Source organism: Manduca sexta, chromosome 19 (genome assembly GCF_014839805.1).
Source record: "Manduca sexta isolate Smith_Timp_Sample1 chromosome 19, JHU_Msex_v1.0, whole genome shotgun sequence".
Lineage (NCBI taxonomy): Eukaryota > Metazoa > Arthropoda > Insecta > Lepidoptera > Sphingidae > Manduca > Manduca sexta.
Window position 1 is genome coordinate 4,960,600 of NC_051133.1, and position 14,280 is coordinate 4,974,879.

Genomic DNA, 14,280 nt, shown 5'->3' on the forward strand with positions numbered 1-14,280 from the left:
ATTCTCACGCTTTTCACGAGAAACGCTATTGAAATTTTATGATTAGGCAAAATAAACAAAGTGAGCACCGCCATGTTTATAAAAGCTCGCGAAGCGCGCTTCTGTTCATGCCAATCTCGCGGCGAACAACTTGTTGCCGTCGTGAACTTTTCAAAGAACAGAGAGAAAAATATCGGAGAGCTCTGTCGGGGGAGGAGCGAGCGTGCGCGGGGAGCGTGCCGGCCGCCCCGCGCGCCGCCGCCGCCGCCGCCCGCCGCCCGCCGCGCGCCGGTCGCTCAACTCGCCGCGCGCCTCACTCAGTCGCGTCTCGCACCTCCGGCCGAGAGGTGGTCGCTGCGCTCAGCCTCGCTCGAGCCGTTATGTGTCGTCTTTCGGAAACAAGTTTGACGGGAAATTCGTAAAGTTTTCCGAGTGAGTTCGGCCTAGCGTAGCGATGTGCGCGATACAAGCGAGTCAAACTGTGACCATTTGAATACAGTGACAGTTCAAAAGTGAGTTCGAGATGTTATCTACGGGATTGTTGACAGTGTGGTACGTGACATGGTGGTGGATGTGGTCTGGCGCGGGCGGTGCGTCGCTCACCAGCCGGGTGGCGGAGCCCCCGCAGGAGTGCGAGTGGCAGCGCGTGACGGGAGACGCCAGCGAGAGCACACGCGTGCAGCTCGCGTGCTCGCTTCGCACCGCGGCTGGTGCCACAGACCTGCTGGCCGGCCTCAGCACCTCACAAGCACAGCGCATCACCGTGCTGGATCTTCATTGCACGGATGTTCTATTCTTCGAGAGTTCTCTTGATTTTGGACGAAGAAAAGAAGAGGGAACGCAACTTTTGTCGCGATTTCACAATTTACGCGAACTGAGAATAGAATCATGTAAGATTCGTTATGTGCCTTCGGCGGTGCTTTCGGCGCTGAGTGGTTTACGAAGCCTTACCATTAGGACACACAATACAGATTGGTCGGCGATGTCTATGGAGTTCCACAGGGACACTTTCCGCGGACTTACGGACCTGAGAACTTTGGATTTGGGAGATAACAACATTTGGACTTTGCCGCCGGAAATATTTTGTTTATTATACAATTTGAAGGAACTGAACATAACTCAAAACCGTTTACAAGACATTTCCAACTTGGGATTCTCAGACTGGGGCAACGGGCCGACTGCGCCCGGTAAATCCTGTAACACAGTTTTGGAAACATTAGACATGTCGTATAATGAAATTAACGCCTTGCCCGACAACGGATTGTCTAGTTTACGCGCACTACAGAAAATGTTTTTACAAAATAACAGAATATCCATGGTTGCCGATAGAGCTTTTGTGGGATTAAGTGACCTACAGATACTCAATTTATCAACGAACGCATTGACCGCGCTGCCTCCAGAGATGTTTCAATCCTCAAGAGACATTAAGCAAATATATTTGAACAATAACTCCCTGAGTGTAATCGCTCCTGGCCTTTTAGAAGGATTAGACCAACTTCAAATATTAGATTTATCAGTCAATGAGCTAACCAGTGAGTGGGTGAACAGAGATACATTTTCAGGCTTAGTGAGATTAATTGTTTTGAATTTATCTTACAACAGGATTACGAAAATAGACGCGCTATTGTTTCAAGACCTTAACAATTTACAATTTTTAAGCTTAGAACACAATAACATAGCACGAATAACGGAAGGAGCGTTTTCTAATTTGAAGAACTTGCATTCCCTATCTCTGGCACATAATAATATAATTGAAATTGACAGCGGGCATTTTTCAAATCTGTACGTATTAAACCAGTTATTTCTCGACGGAAACAGAATAACTAAAGTGGATATACGCTCTTTTGAAAATATAACTAAATTACATGACTTGGGATTGAGCGGAAATCAATTATCCGAAGTACCTGATGCTATTAAAACATTGAGATTTTTGACATCTTTGGACTTGGGTATGAACAGAATAACTAAACTTGCGTCTGCGCAATTTGAAGGATTAGATGATTTATATGGGCTGCGACTTGTTGGAAATAAGATAGAGAAGATATCTAAAGATACATTTTCGGCATTGCCATCACTACAAATATTGAACCTGGCTTCAAATAATATAGATCAAATAGACGATGGTGCATTTGCCGCAAACCAGCAGTTAAAAGCAATTGGACTGGATGGTAATAAGTTGGTCGACTTGAAAGGCATATTTACGAACACGCAACCCCTTGTTTGGTTAAATGTGTCCAATAACGAGTTGCTCTGGTTTGATTACAGCCACATACCAGCATATCTTGAATGGTTGGACATGCATGAAAATAAGATTGAGAAGTTGGAAGACACTTACGGCCTCAAGGAGAAAACAATGGTCAAAATGCTCGATGTGAGTAACAATAAGATAAGAAGTCTCGACGAATTCTCATTCCCGAGCAGCATCGAAACAGTAGTTTTAAACAACAATAACATCGAAAAAATTAGTCCGGGAACATTTCTGCAGAAGTATAATCTTAATAAAGTAATGTTGTATGAAAATAAAATAAGAACATTGGAACTTGGTGCGTTTGCGATATCATCTGTTCCCGACGATAAAGATTTACCGGAGTTTTATATCAGTGAAAATCCTTTCATATGCGACTGCACAATGGAATGGCTGCAGACAATTAACCAATTAAGTGACCCCAGGCAGCGCCCGAGAGTAATGGATTTAGAAAGCGTGAGGTGCTCTTTAACTCATTCGCGAACGAAATCTGAAATGCTTTTTACCTCGGAAGTAAAATCTTCAGAATTTTTGTGCGAGTACGAATCACACTGCTTCACGGTCTGCCATTGTTGTGACTTTGACGCCTGCGATTGCAAGATGACTTGTCCAGATAAGTGTTCGTGTTATCACGATCAGACCTGGACCACCACCAACGTGGTCGATTGTTCAAACGCCGGCTACGATCACGTACCAGACCGAATACCGATGGACGCGACCGAAATATACTTAGATGGAAACGATCTTAAAGAATTAGGAAATCACGTTTTCATTGGCAAAAGAAGCTACAAGTTTTGTATCTCAATAATAGCAATATCGATGTAATTCAGAATAGAACATTTAACGGAATTGAGTCGTTGAGGGTTCTTCACTTAGAAAACAATAATTTAGAAGCGCTCCGAAACACACAATTTACAAGACTGCCCAACTTGAATGAAATATATTTGAGCAATAACAAAATTAAGTTCATAGAAAATGACACGTTTAATTATTTACCGTCACTGGAATACTTGGACTTGGATAGTAACGGTTACGTTGATTACATGCCGTGGCGAGTGATTCTCCGACAGCGACTCTGCGCACGCGCGTCTCTGTAGATGGAAACAACTGGATATGTGATTGTAAAGACGTAGCGCAATTGAATCAATGGTTAATAAAAAAATCAAAAGATACCGAGACTATGATGTGTTTCTTCGCTCACGGCCAGCCTATGAACAAAACCATCGCGACTGTTACGAAAGAATGTAAAACGGAAACCACTACCGAGGAAACTGGTACCGAGACCCTAAAACGATTATTCATCGAATCGAATGACGGTGCAGAAAATTACATTCCATATATTGCGGCGGCACTCATAATACTAATTATTATTTTAGTAGCGTGCGCTTTCATCTTCCTGTTTAGAGAAGATTTTAAATTATGGATGCACTCAAGATACGGTGTGAGAGTGTTCAGTTCCACGCCGAAGGATATGAATGACAACAAAAAACGTTTCGACGCCTTTTTTGTTTACAATCCACGCGACGAAGATTTCGTGACTCGCGCAGTGAGCTCCGAGCTAGAGAATATGGGACACACGTTGTGTTTACAACATAGGGACTTACAACTTATCGAAAGACGATCCGGGGACAGTTTAGTGAGTGCGTCCGAAAGTTCTAAAAGACTCGTTATAGTGCTATCAATAAACTTTTTACAACAAGAGTGGTATGCGCCGGAGTCAAAGGCGGCAGTGCAAAGTGCGATAAACTCAGTAAACATTAGGCATAGGCGCCATAAGATTATATTCCTTGTTTCTACTGACTTAAGTGCCATAAATATAGACCCGGACTTGAAAGTGTTACTAAAAACGTGTACAGTGATCGTGTGGGGGGAAAGAAATTGTTGGGAAAAACTAAATTTTCGGTTACCGGATGTGGACGTAACCTTGCCCAATCGGACGATTCATAACGCGAATAACTTAAAAAGTGGAAATCGGGAGGGGTTTGGGAGGCACGGCAACCTGAGGTACACCGCGCCGCCGACGTCTCACGACCCGTGGTATAAGTACGGGATGGCACCACCGATCCTGATGATGTCGAGTCCGATGCACTCAACGAGTGCGAGTGCGGAGGTATCGGCTCGCAGCACCGAGGACGAGACGTGCTCCGTGGCCAGCAGCGAGGGCCGCGGCGACGACCGGTTGCCTCACCATCACAGCTACGTCTCCATCGACAACCACCAATGCGAGGAGCGACCGCTGCGACCCGCTCAACAGATACCCATGTCTAGCACCACGCACGCCAGAAAGACTTATTTCGTATAGATGCCTTTGTGATGAATATCATTAGTTGTATAATTATAGCTGTAAGAACCATGTATATCGTGATTTATTGGCATTAAAGCATGTGGCAATGTTTACGTAAGCCGCTGTAATTAGAGCAGATTTGTGCCTATTCTTTAAATATTGACGTTTCTATTTGAATATTGTATTATTGTAACTTGAGGACTTGATGTTTCTTTAATTGTGGACTAAATCGATACCCGTGTTTGTATATAAAAATGTACGGGCCTGATAAAATATAAGCTGTATTAACTGCGGCTGTGTAGCGAAACAATTATAGTCTATTTGTATAACGATTTGCAGCTAGCTTCAAGGCAGAATGCCGTGCCGTGTTTCTGTATCTATAGTGTCGTTGAATATTGTGTATATTTAAAGTCCCAAAACTGCAAGACATTCCTTTTCTGCCTATAGGTTGTGTCAGTTCTATGTGTATGTCGCATATGAAGCATAACTGGTAATTTAAGGTTCCTGATTAATTTAAGGCCCGACGTATTGTAATGAATCTTTGTGATAATGTACTTACGCAGAATTACGCGTAGATGATCATGTGTATGGATGGTGTAAATAATGTAAATTAAGTTAAAGTTGTTGAACTGAAATGTACCCTAGTCAATTGTAAATAATTTGTATGTAAGTAACAGTGTAAATAATTATGTTTAAACAACTTTGTGATGTAACTTTTAGATAGGATATGAAATTTTTCGTATTTATTACGCTTCCAAATACAGAGTATGAATAAAACAATATTTTTTATCTACAATGTTGATTTTTTATTGTTGTCTATTATACACCACACTATCAGTTTGCAACGTAATCATATACACGTAGTTGGTTAACTTACAAATTACAACTTACACTACAATAAGATAAAATTGGAATTCAATTATCATCGACATCTTAATAGGCGTCAAGTATCAAACATAACAGGATGTATTCTGTCAAACTTGTCAATGAGTAAGTAATATTTGGAGTGTGGAGTTCATGTAAATACGATAATGTAACGAGAGTAACATTTGAACAGGTGGTATTGACCATATTCGACCTCAATTTCTAAGATCGACAGTCGATGCTCGACTCGGCACTGTTTACTTACATTATTAACAGACATTTCCCAATCCACGTCTTAACCAAACGTGAAAACATTTTGAAATCACGTCAATTCTGTCCCGCACTATCTGAACATTTCACTCGAGACGCCATCTCTATCTGATCAAATAGGGCCATCACACGTCAAGTTCCCATCATTGACATAATCAATTTACCAAACCGCTTTTGTTCGTCCATCCGCAGGTCGGATGTATAAATATTTATTTTATCTAAATTGATCGAGAAGGATAAGATCGGTTGGGACGGTACGATTTTAATTTAAATACCGAGGCGACAGTGCGCGCGCGCCGATTGCCCGCTGCGAAACTATAAATCATGAGCACCGGCCCGGCGATCAATAAACAGCGTTTTAATTGACTTTTGATTGTACTATGATGTCTCTTTATACCAAAGTAGTCTAAGAAACATCATGATCGAACGATTCACTCTTATATTTCATGATGCATAAAGTAATTTTGCTGTTAGCCTTAAGAAATGATAGTATTAAAATCAGCCGATAGAGAAGTGGTTATAAAACATATATTCTTAGATATTTATACTTTGCATAGATTAAACTTTATGGCCATTAGCAGGATAATGGTATAAAGAAGCTCTTGACGAAAGTGCATCACACATAAACTTTATATCTTGTTTTATGCTTAGGTATAGGCAGAGAAAACAAAGTTGTCTTGGTTGATGGTCGCTTCGTTATTTGTATATAAAGATAGTATTTTTACCTACATAGTCGTAACAATATTTGTATTTAGTGCATTCGAAATATTTTTGTCGTTATGAGGGGCACCATAAAATAATTCTTTACGAGTCGTTCATTAAATATCATTTTACGTGAATAAAATACCGGCAATATCTTAATTGAATTGCTCATGAAACACAATCCGTATGAAGATCCAAACATCGATGTACGGGTTTTAAATCGCGGCCATCAGCGGGCCGCGTGTCACCACCACTCGGCCATCCATTCTCGCCACAGCACATACAGGCTGGCCACTCATCACCTTTTTTCTCGTGCAATACGATATCCGATCGTTTATTGTCGACGAACTATTCGAAACCCGTTCCAAATGGATTCGAAACATCTTGAACTTAGGTGGGAAATATTCAAAAGGGAGGTGACAATTGATTACGTTCCTCGTAGAGACAAAAAGCGGAATCGCTCGATTAGTTATGTCTTCGGGACGCGTAGGCTGTGTGGAAACAATAGATTGGTTCTGCTTTATGATTCTATAAACGTTTATGTCCCTATAAACGACCTTTTAGCTTTCGTGAAGTTGAAACTGCGATGTTATCTGTCCACAGACAGGTTTAATACCAAGTTGCTGATGGCAGCTCTTATGAAAATGAGCTATTATAATAAAAACTAATTGTGTTTTAGGTCTTTACATGTACATTAGACGAGGTAACAGGGGCCAGTATACATCTTTGTCGATGCGGAATTTTGATTATAATTGTATAGCCTTCCCGTAGGGGGTACGTAGGTGGAAAAATAAAGATTCTAGGTTATTAACAGTCAACTTTATACGTATCATTTTCTCATTAAATGATACTTTTATAATAGTGATCGTGACCGCCCATAGCTATCCCAAACCGTAAATATCAGTCGCGGCTAATGAAATGTTTAAAGAAATATTTAAGCTGGAAAGCACCGCGTAGGACGTACGATGTCATAATAAAACCATTTAGTTTATTCATGACTTCGGATAAACAAATAAAGCTTTATTTGAATTTATAATACGAAACTAAATTATAAAATACATTTTATTTACAAATACATCCTGGCTTTAAAGGCTAAGTATAGAATAATTAAATAATTATATATTGGTAAATTAGTACTTATGTATGCATACACGAGAATTTCCCTAACAAGCCTAGTGATTACATAATAACAATAGTCTATTCAAGATTAACAATGAAATTAGACTGGTTATCTATCGTTGTAGAATGCAGAAGAACCCATGTTTGTAATTAGGTAGCAGCTGTTTCCGTTTGTGGGTGGAGTCGGTAGTTTTTTTTAATAAATTGTTCCACCGGTATTGGTGCAAGGAAGACGGCAGAATTATAAATTTAAATTTGCCAAGGGAACGGTGTCGAAGGCAAGGAATGTATCACATATGTTACTGTTTGAAGTCGTTATTAAAAACAAATTTAATGTTGCTAAGGAAGTTGCAAGTGTTGTTTTTAATTTCTAATTTTGTTGGATATAGCAATTTTTTTGTTAACATCGACATTTCCGGTTTATATTTAAGTTTTTCGGAAATTATAGGCAGTAATAGTGTATACTCGGAAAATATGAGATGATGATTGAATTAGAGAAGAAATTTTATAGATTCAAATCTCTGAAAATAATTTGCCACATTTTTATATATGGAGTGCAGTGTGGGACGAAATATTCTTCTATCAGTTAAAAATGCTGAAAAGTCTGAATTGAATTGATAATACCTTAAATTAGTTTTTAAAAAGAATTCAGTTTAGACAAAATTTTACTGCTTCAGTAGTTTAGTTGTATAGGATACGACTGCAGTGCTGTCTTAGGTTAGAACCCCGGATCGGGAAAGTGATATAGGTTTTTTATACTTAGTATTAGAGCGGAATCTGGAATTTGTGCCCGATATAGCGAAAGGCCCTATCACATGTGACGGAATACACGTGACGGATAGTCGGTGCACTAGATGCGTCTCTGTCTACCCCTTTTAGGGTGAAAGGTGTGAGGGTGTGTGTTTAGACAAAAATGTATGTAGAAATTATAAAATGTATACATCTTTTTATATTAATGGATACTATCAAATGAACGTGGAATCTATAGAATCATTTATTTAGCATAATTACTAACGTACTCATTATGCAGGTGCCAGAACCATTATTTTCAATGTAAATCCCATATATATTAATTCTGCCATGGAACAAACTACGTTTTAATTAACTTAATATTCCGATGTAAGTTTCACACGAAAAAATAAATAAAATATTAAAATATATGATTTATTTACGACCATTACCCACGTTACTTGGGTGGTTTTGAGATCGTTTCGATAAAAAATAATTTTTAATTGTTATCATTGAATCTCAAGTTAACCCCTAATTTCTATTTATGATATATAGGTACATCTGTGAACCATTAGTTAAAGAAATCCGCGGTGTTTTTTTTGAGGAATGTGAGCTCGGATAAGGGTAACAGTAGATTCCTTTGAAACGTGCTGTTGATGTAAGCTTGAAGATCATGACACTCAGTAATAGGAATGTTTTTTGTAATGAGTTGTTAGTTGTTAGTGTCGGCCGTTTCTTATCGGAATATATTACTGTTAGTTATTTAGAAAAATACGTATGAAAAATACGAGGATGGTATTTGAAGACTTGGGTATGTGTTTTCTTTTTTTAATTTTTTTTTGTTTATTACACTTTATATACAAAGAGTATTAAGGTGGACTTAATGCCGAAGTCATTTTCTATCACTCAACCTTAAGGTGGTGCAGAGACTGAAGAAGGTAGTTGTATACAACGAGAGAGGGTAGTGGATAAAACATTAACAAAATAAAGACTAATTTGTATGTTTTCTTTTTTTATTGTTATTATGCGATCAGTCCTTTTCACTATGAGTAGATGAGATGTTAGAGTCGGTAGAATATAGAGCACTACCTTTAGTGAAGTAAGTGATTTCTTGGGAATATTTTTGTTTTACTGATTATCCTTATCGAAGATGTCACGCTGCTTGTTTAGCCGACGTGTGCTTTCAGGGATGGTGAGTTGACGGTTGATGGTTGGGGAGAGGTTTGACTTTTCTAGTAAATAAATTGGCTTCGAACTTAGTTGTGTAAAGGTTGTGCCGCTTTAAAGATGGTTTGGGTTGGAAAATGTTGCAGGACCACGTTCTTTTCTCGCGATAAATAAAAATAGATAAATAATCTATTAATTTTATCACAAACTATGAATATTTATATATATTTTACCAGGTTCTTGTCATGGTAAATAAGAGAGAAAATACAAATTGATAGAAATATTTATATCATCATAATCATTTTTCAAACATGTGCTTATAAAGGGAATTCATTTACTGCAATGGGACATCTTCGCATCTGTTAATGTGTTGTAAGTGGCTATCAATTACATTGATATCGCAATGAATGTTTTGCTAAAAAACGTGCCATATGCGCTACGACCTGGAAGGGTGGCACTTGTCATAATGAGTGGGTGAAATTGAATAGCTCGACGGGTGAAATTGAATAACTGGGTGGGTGAAACTGAATATGTTGATTAGCCAAACCGATTCACAATACGTGGTTCGTTAAAATATCCCCCTGAAGAATTGTTAGGGGCTTAACACAAGAAGCATTGCACGGGAGGGGCGTACGCTATTCTGTGATTTTTAAATATTAATTACACAGAGTTTTATTTAAAAATATTATATCGATTATTTTTTTGATTGAGTAGTAATGTAGTAAAAAATGTAGTAAAAAAAATAAGGCAAAAATCAACAATGCATAACGGTATGGCTTAAAGTAACAAAAAAGTTATTATTGTGAAAAATTCTTAAATAAGATACTCCGTAAACGGACTTGTCTCGCTGCGGGAATCAAACCAGCGACCATCTCGATCTCACGTACGTCACCCGCGCCGCGGTGTTCGATGAAGAATCAGATAATAAGAAGTTGTTACGTGAAATCGTGTTGCGTCAGAATTGTTAGGAACCGCTAGTACGCTAGTAGCGTGTGCGTGAGATTTCTTTAACGGTAGAATTAGGGAAGCAGTTGCGATCACGCGCCGTTTACTATTACAACAGTGGGCTTAGATGCTTCCAAATTCAAACTTGTTCTTTTTTATGGAGCATAAAGGTCTTTGAGTTTAAGTGCCAGTTGTGTAGCTAATTTTAGATATATAAATAAAACATTGGAATACAAAATAAAATTTCGAATTTTAAAGTTCTAATTTTAAATGTAAAATTTGAACACATTTATACTTTTCATTCCCCAACGGATAAGCAAAGGCGCAACTAGTGCACATACTTCGCTGTGTGTATTCCGTTCCATGATGTGATAGGGAGCGAGCCTATCAACATAATATACAAATCCCAGACTCCGGGGTGAAATTAAGCAGAAAAATCCAAAATTGTTTGCCCAACCCGGGATTCGAATCCAAGACCTGAGAGCGGTAGTATAAAATTAGCATCCAATATAAAAAGTGCACCAACATAAAAAAAATCTAGTACGTATTGTAAATGCACTAAACTACATAAAGAGTGCAAGGCGAATATTGGCAGAAAAATAAAGGAATGTTTTGTTCGAATCGAACCTAAAGCCTCGAGGTTCAAGCTGGCTGTCTGGCGCGCTCCCTTTGCGTTTCGCCGCCAGCCACAAAGCTCCTGTACTCTAGCTTTTTTATTTCGGTCACGGTGCTTGAATTACGTAATTAGCGGTAGCTTATTGGAACTTTGGGGGCGTCCTGTCGCTTTCAAATGTGATTAAGTGCTGCGTCGAATAATAAACTTGAGTTTGGGTAATTGAGTCGCAGTTGTATGGTTTCGGTTAATGTATTTACGTATAGCATCTGCAAATATATTTTTAACAATAAAATGTACTTAATAAAATTCTAAATTAGTTAAATTGTAGTTGTAAGGATATTGTTTTTCAAACTACACACTTGGTTTCACTATGTAGGTTTAACCAAAAAGGCGTCGAATTTATCCCCTACACATTCCTCAAGTGAACAGCCACTAGCATTCCTTACTTACATTTATGGTTTAAGAGTTACAGGCGGGAACATGCAAAGTTTTAATAAGAATTATTTTTTTATATTTTCCAAAATATGAATATACCAAAATGTTTCTTATTAAATCTAATAGTTAGAATTGCAAATTAAAATAACATGTGCTTAAGGAGACGCAACAATAGTAATGGCATTTTTATTGTGAAATAAATGAAAAAAATATTCATATTATAATGAATTTTGAAACAATTAAATTAAATGAAGGAGATGTTGTTGAAATATGATGTTTAATTTCTATATAATATATAAAAAATTGGAAGGCAACTTTGCTACACAACATATTATAAATTACGAAAAAATAATTTCTACGCATTTAGTTTGAGCGCCGTTTCGTGGCGCTCTTTAAGAAGAATTAACAACGGCTTTGCTGTTTTATAGGATAAGGCAAAAGTTATATAGTTCTTATATAGTGATACTCTGAACGTATGTTATAAATAAGTATCCATATGTTAGTTTGAAGTAACATTCTTTACGCTATTTAAATAGAAGCAATTCCTTTTGCGGAATACTTGTAACCTCACACGTTTATTTCTGGACATTCAGCCGGTAAGTAATGTGTTATGGTGAAGCTATGCAGAGATATAGCGACTGTCGAGAAATCACTTCGACTGACACTTCCTTTAATCATCCATCAGTATTGCATGACCCATTCCATATTTTGACATCAACGGTATGCTTGAAAGGTATAGATGCAACTGCGTCTATAGAATGTTGCGGTTATTTTTGGCCTTATGTTAACAGCTATAGGGTATAAAGTATTTAAACAATTGCTTGACTTTGGAACTAACTTAGGACTTCATCGGTCTCACAATGAAATGATATATTTAAAAGTTATAATTAGTCTTTGTTGTGTTAATGTTTCGTCCAATCTTGTTGTGTACACCACCCTTTTTTAATCTCTGCACCAACTAAAGGTTGACTAGAAGTTGAAGTTTTCGGCACAAAGTCCGCCTTTATTGTTTCTGTATATAAAGTATAATAAATAAAATCGCAAGCCCAATGATTGAATTAATAAAAAATGTCAGTAGCACAATATATAATCTTATTAAATTATTGTTCAAGTAGGTATTGCTAGCGGCTGCATCCGCGTGTTGAGCCTTTCCCCTATAGAAGACCCGAAAATACGAGCGATTCATAGCGTCATCTGTACACCAGTGCCATCTATTCAAGAGTTTGATTATGAAATCCCATAATTTCCCAAGGGAGAAATTAGCGGAATAAAAAGTAGCCTATAAGTTAATCCAAGATATGATCTGTTCGTGTGCAAAATGACATCCAAATCCGTTCAGCTGTTTCGGCATTAACTTCTGACAAACATCCAAACATTACTACTACCTCTAATATTTATATTAGTTACATTAGTTTAATCTTTAGAATGAATATCCCGCATACTTATTTACGAATTACAATCAAACTCATTCAGATACTCTCTGATCAAACAATGATGCACACTTGATATATTTTCATTAACAACGCAATCTCGTACACTTGTTACAAAAATTATAAAAAATTTCAATTAATAACAAGTGGTCACAAGTGCGGCAAATCATTCATTGCACCCTACATACGTACCCTACACAACATTTGTCCAACACAATAGATTAAAAACCGGGGTCGCATAAAAAACATCCGCGGTTATCTATTTGTATCTAGTTAGTACAGATGTTACAGAAATAATCTCGGCGACAGTAAAAACACTTCCTTACCTTACGGACTCCGTTAAGCAAACACTCAGAAATAGTTTTACAGATAGGTTTGTTCAAGAAACACGGCAGTGGTTTTGTGTGTTTGTGATGCGTAACTGGCAGTCTTTGGGGTTTTATAAAGCTGTTTTTACTTAAAAATAGTGGTCTTTGTGCGGATTTATAGGTAATGGTTTCTTTTATGGGTTTTAACTTAATCTTCGAATTACTGCAAACCTTTATTTAAGTATATTGTTTTTACCTAACTCTCAGCTCTTCAGTGCCACCACCAAGACTTACCAAAGAGAAAAAAACTACATAGAAAAGACGACCATACTCTTTAAAATATAGATGCGTTTTTCACGTCGTTGAATTCTTGAACGGCATTAAAAATGATATGATAGAGTAGGTATAAGGTATTATAAAAATGAAAACACTAGAATATGAACATAGTTGTATGAGCTTCAATGCTGTAGATAAATCTCAAGTGATCTTACAGGTATGCATACGGATTGATATTAAAAAATGTAATAGTAAACTACATATGATTTTCCAATGAAAATATATTTCAAAGTACAAACTAGCGTATAAATATAGACGTTGTACTTCACATTAAATTAAGAAACAGTTTTATTTCCACTTTATGTGTTATGAATAATTGAACTTTATATGGCAGTAGAAAGCTGAAGGCAGGTGCATTTACAACTGCAACATTCTAAGAAATAAACGTGTTATTGCTAAATGTATCGCCTCACTTGTCCAACCGTATCTACGAATTCATGAGAAGACACCGGCTGTTTACATTTGAAATTCAATACACGAAGCATTCAAACTACAAAGTTTATTAAAAATATATACAATGAACTCGCGTTACATAAGTTAAACGAACGTGGTTTGTACGAATAGTCCGTAGATCAGAGTAACAAGTTCGAATATGTTTCCTGTTTGGCAGCACCCATCTCTTATTGCTAACAAATCGTTCGGTAAAATATCGAGTTACGACGAGAGTGCGCATTGTGCGATATAAATTTAGGGCGCGTTTTGTGTTTTTTGCACCACATTAAGAGATATTAAATGTCTGCGGCGAGGCACAGGGGCAATTAATGCGCATTGCACAATGGACGGAGCGATGGGCGGGCATCGAAGTTCCGACCGGAAAGGTACCATCCAGATATACAATCGTAAGTAATACG

General features: G+C 37.6%; 1 protein-coding gene across 1 annotated transcript; it reads left to right on the forward strand.

Annotated features, from left to right (window-relative positions):
- The first annotated feature begins 381 nt into the window (after positions 1-381).
- Positions 382-5,304, forward strand: LOC115441763 (toll-like receptor 6). Its single transcript, XM_030166663.2, is given in 3 exon segments — positions 382-2,999; positions 3,002-3,294; positions 3,297-5,304. Coding segments are annotated over 3 exon segments (4,020 nt in total). The 5' UTR covers positions 382-502; the 3' UTR covers positions 4,527-5,304.
- Positions 5,305-14,280: the final 8,976 nt, after the last annotated feature.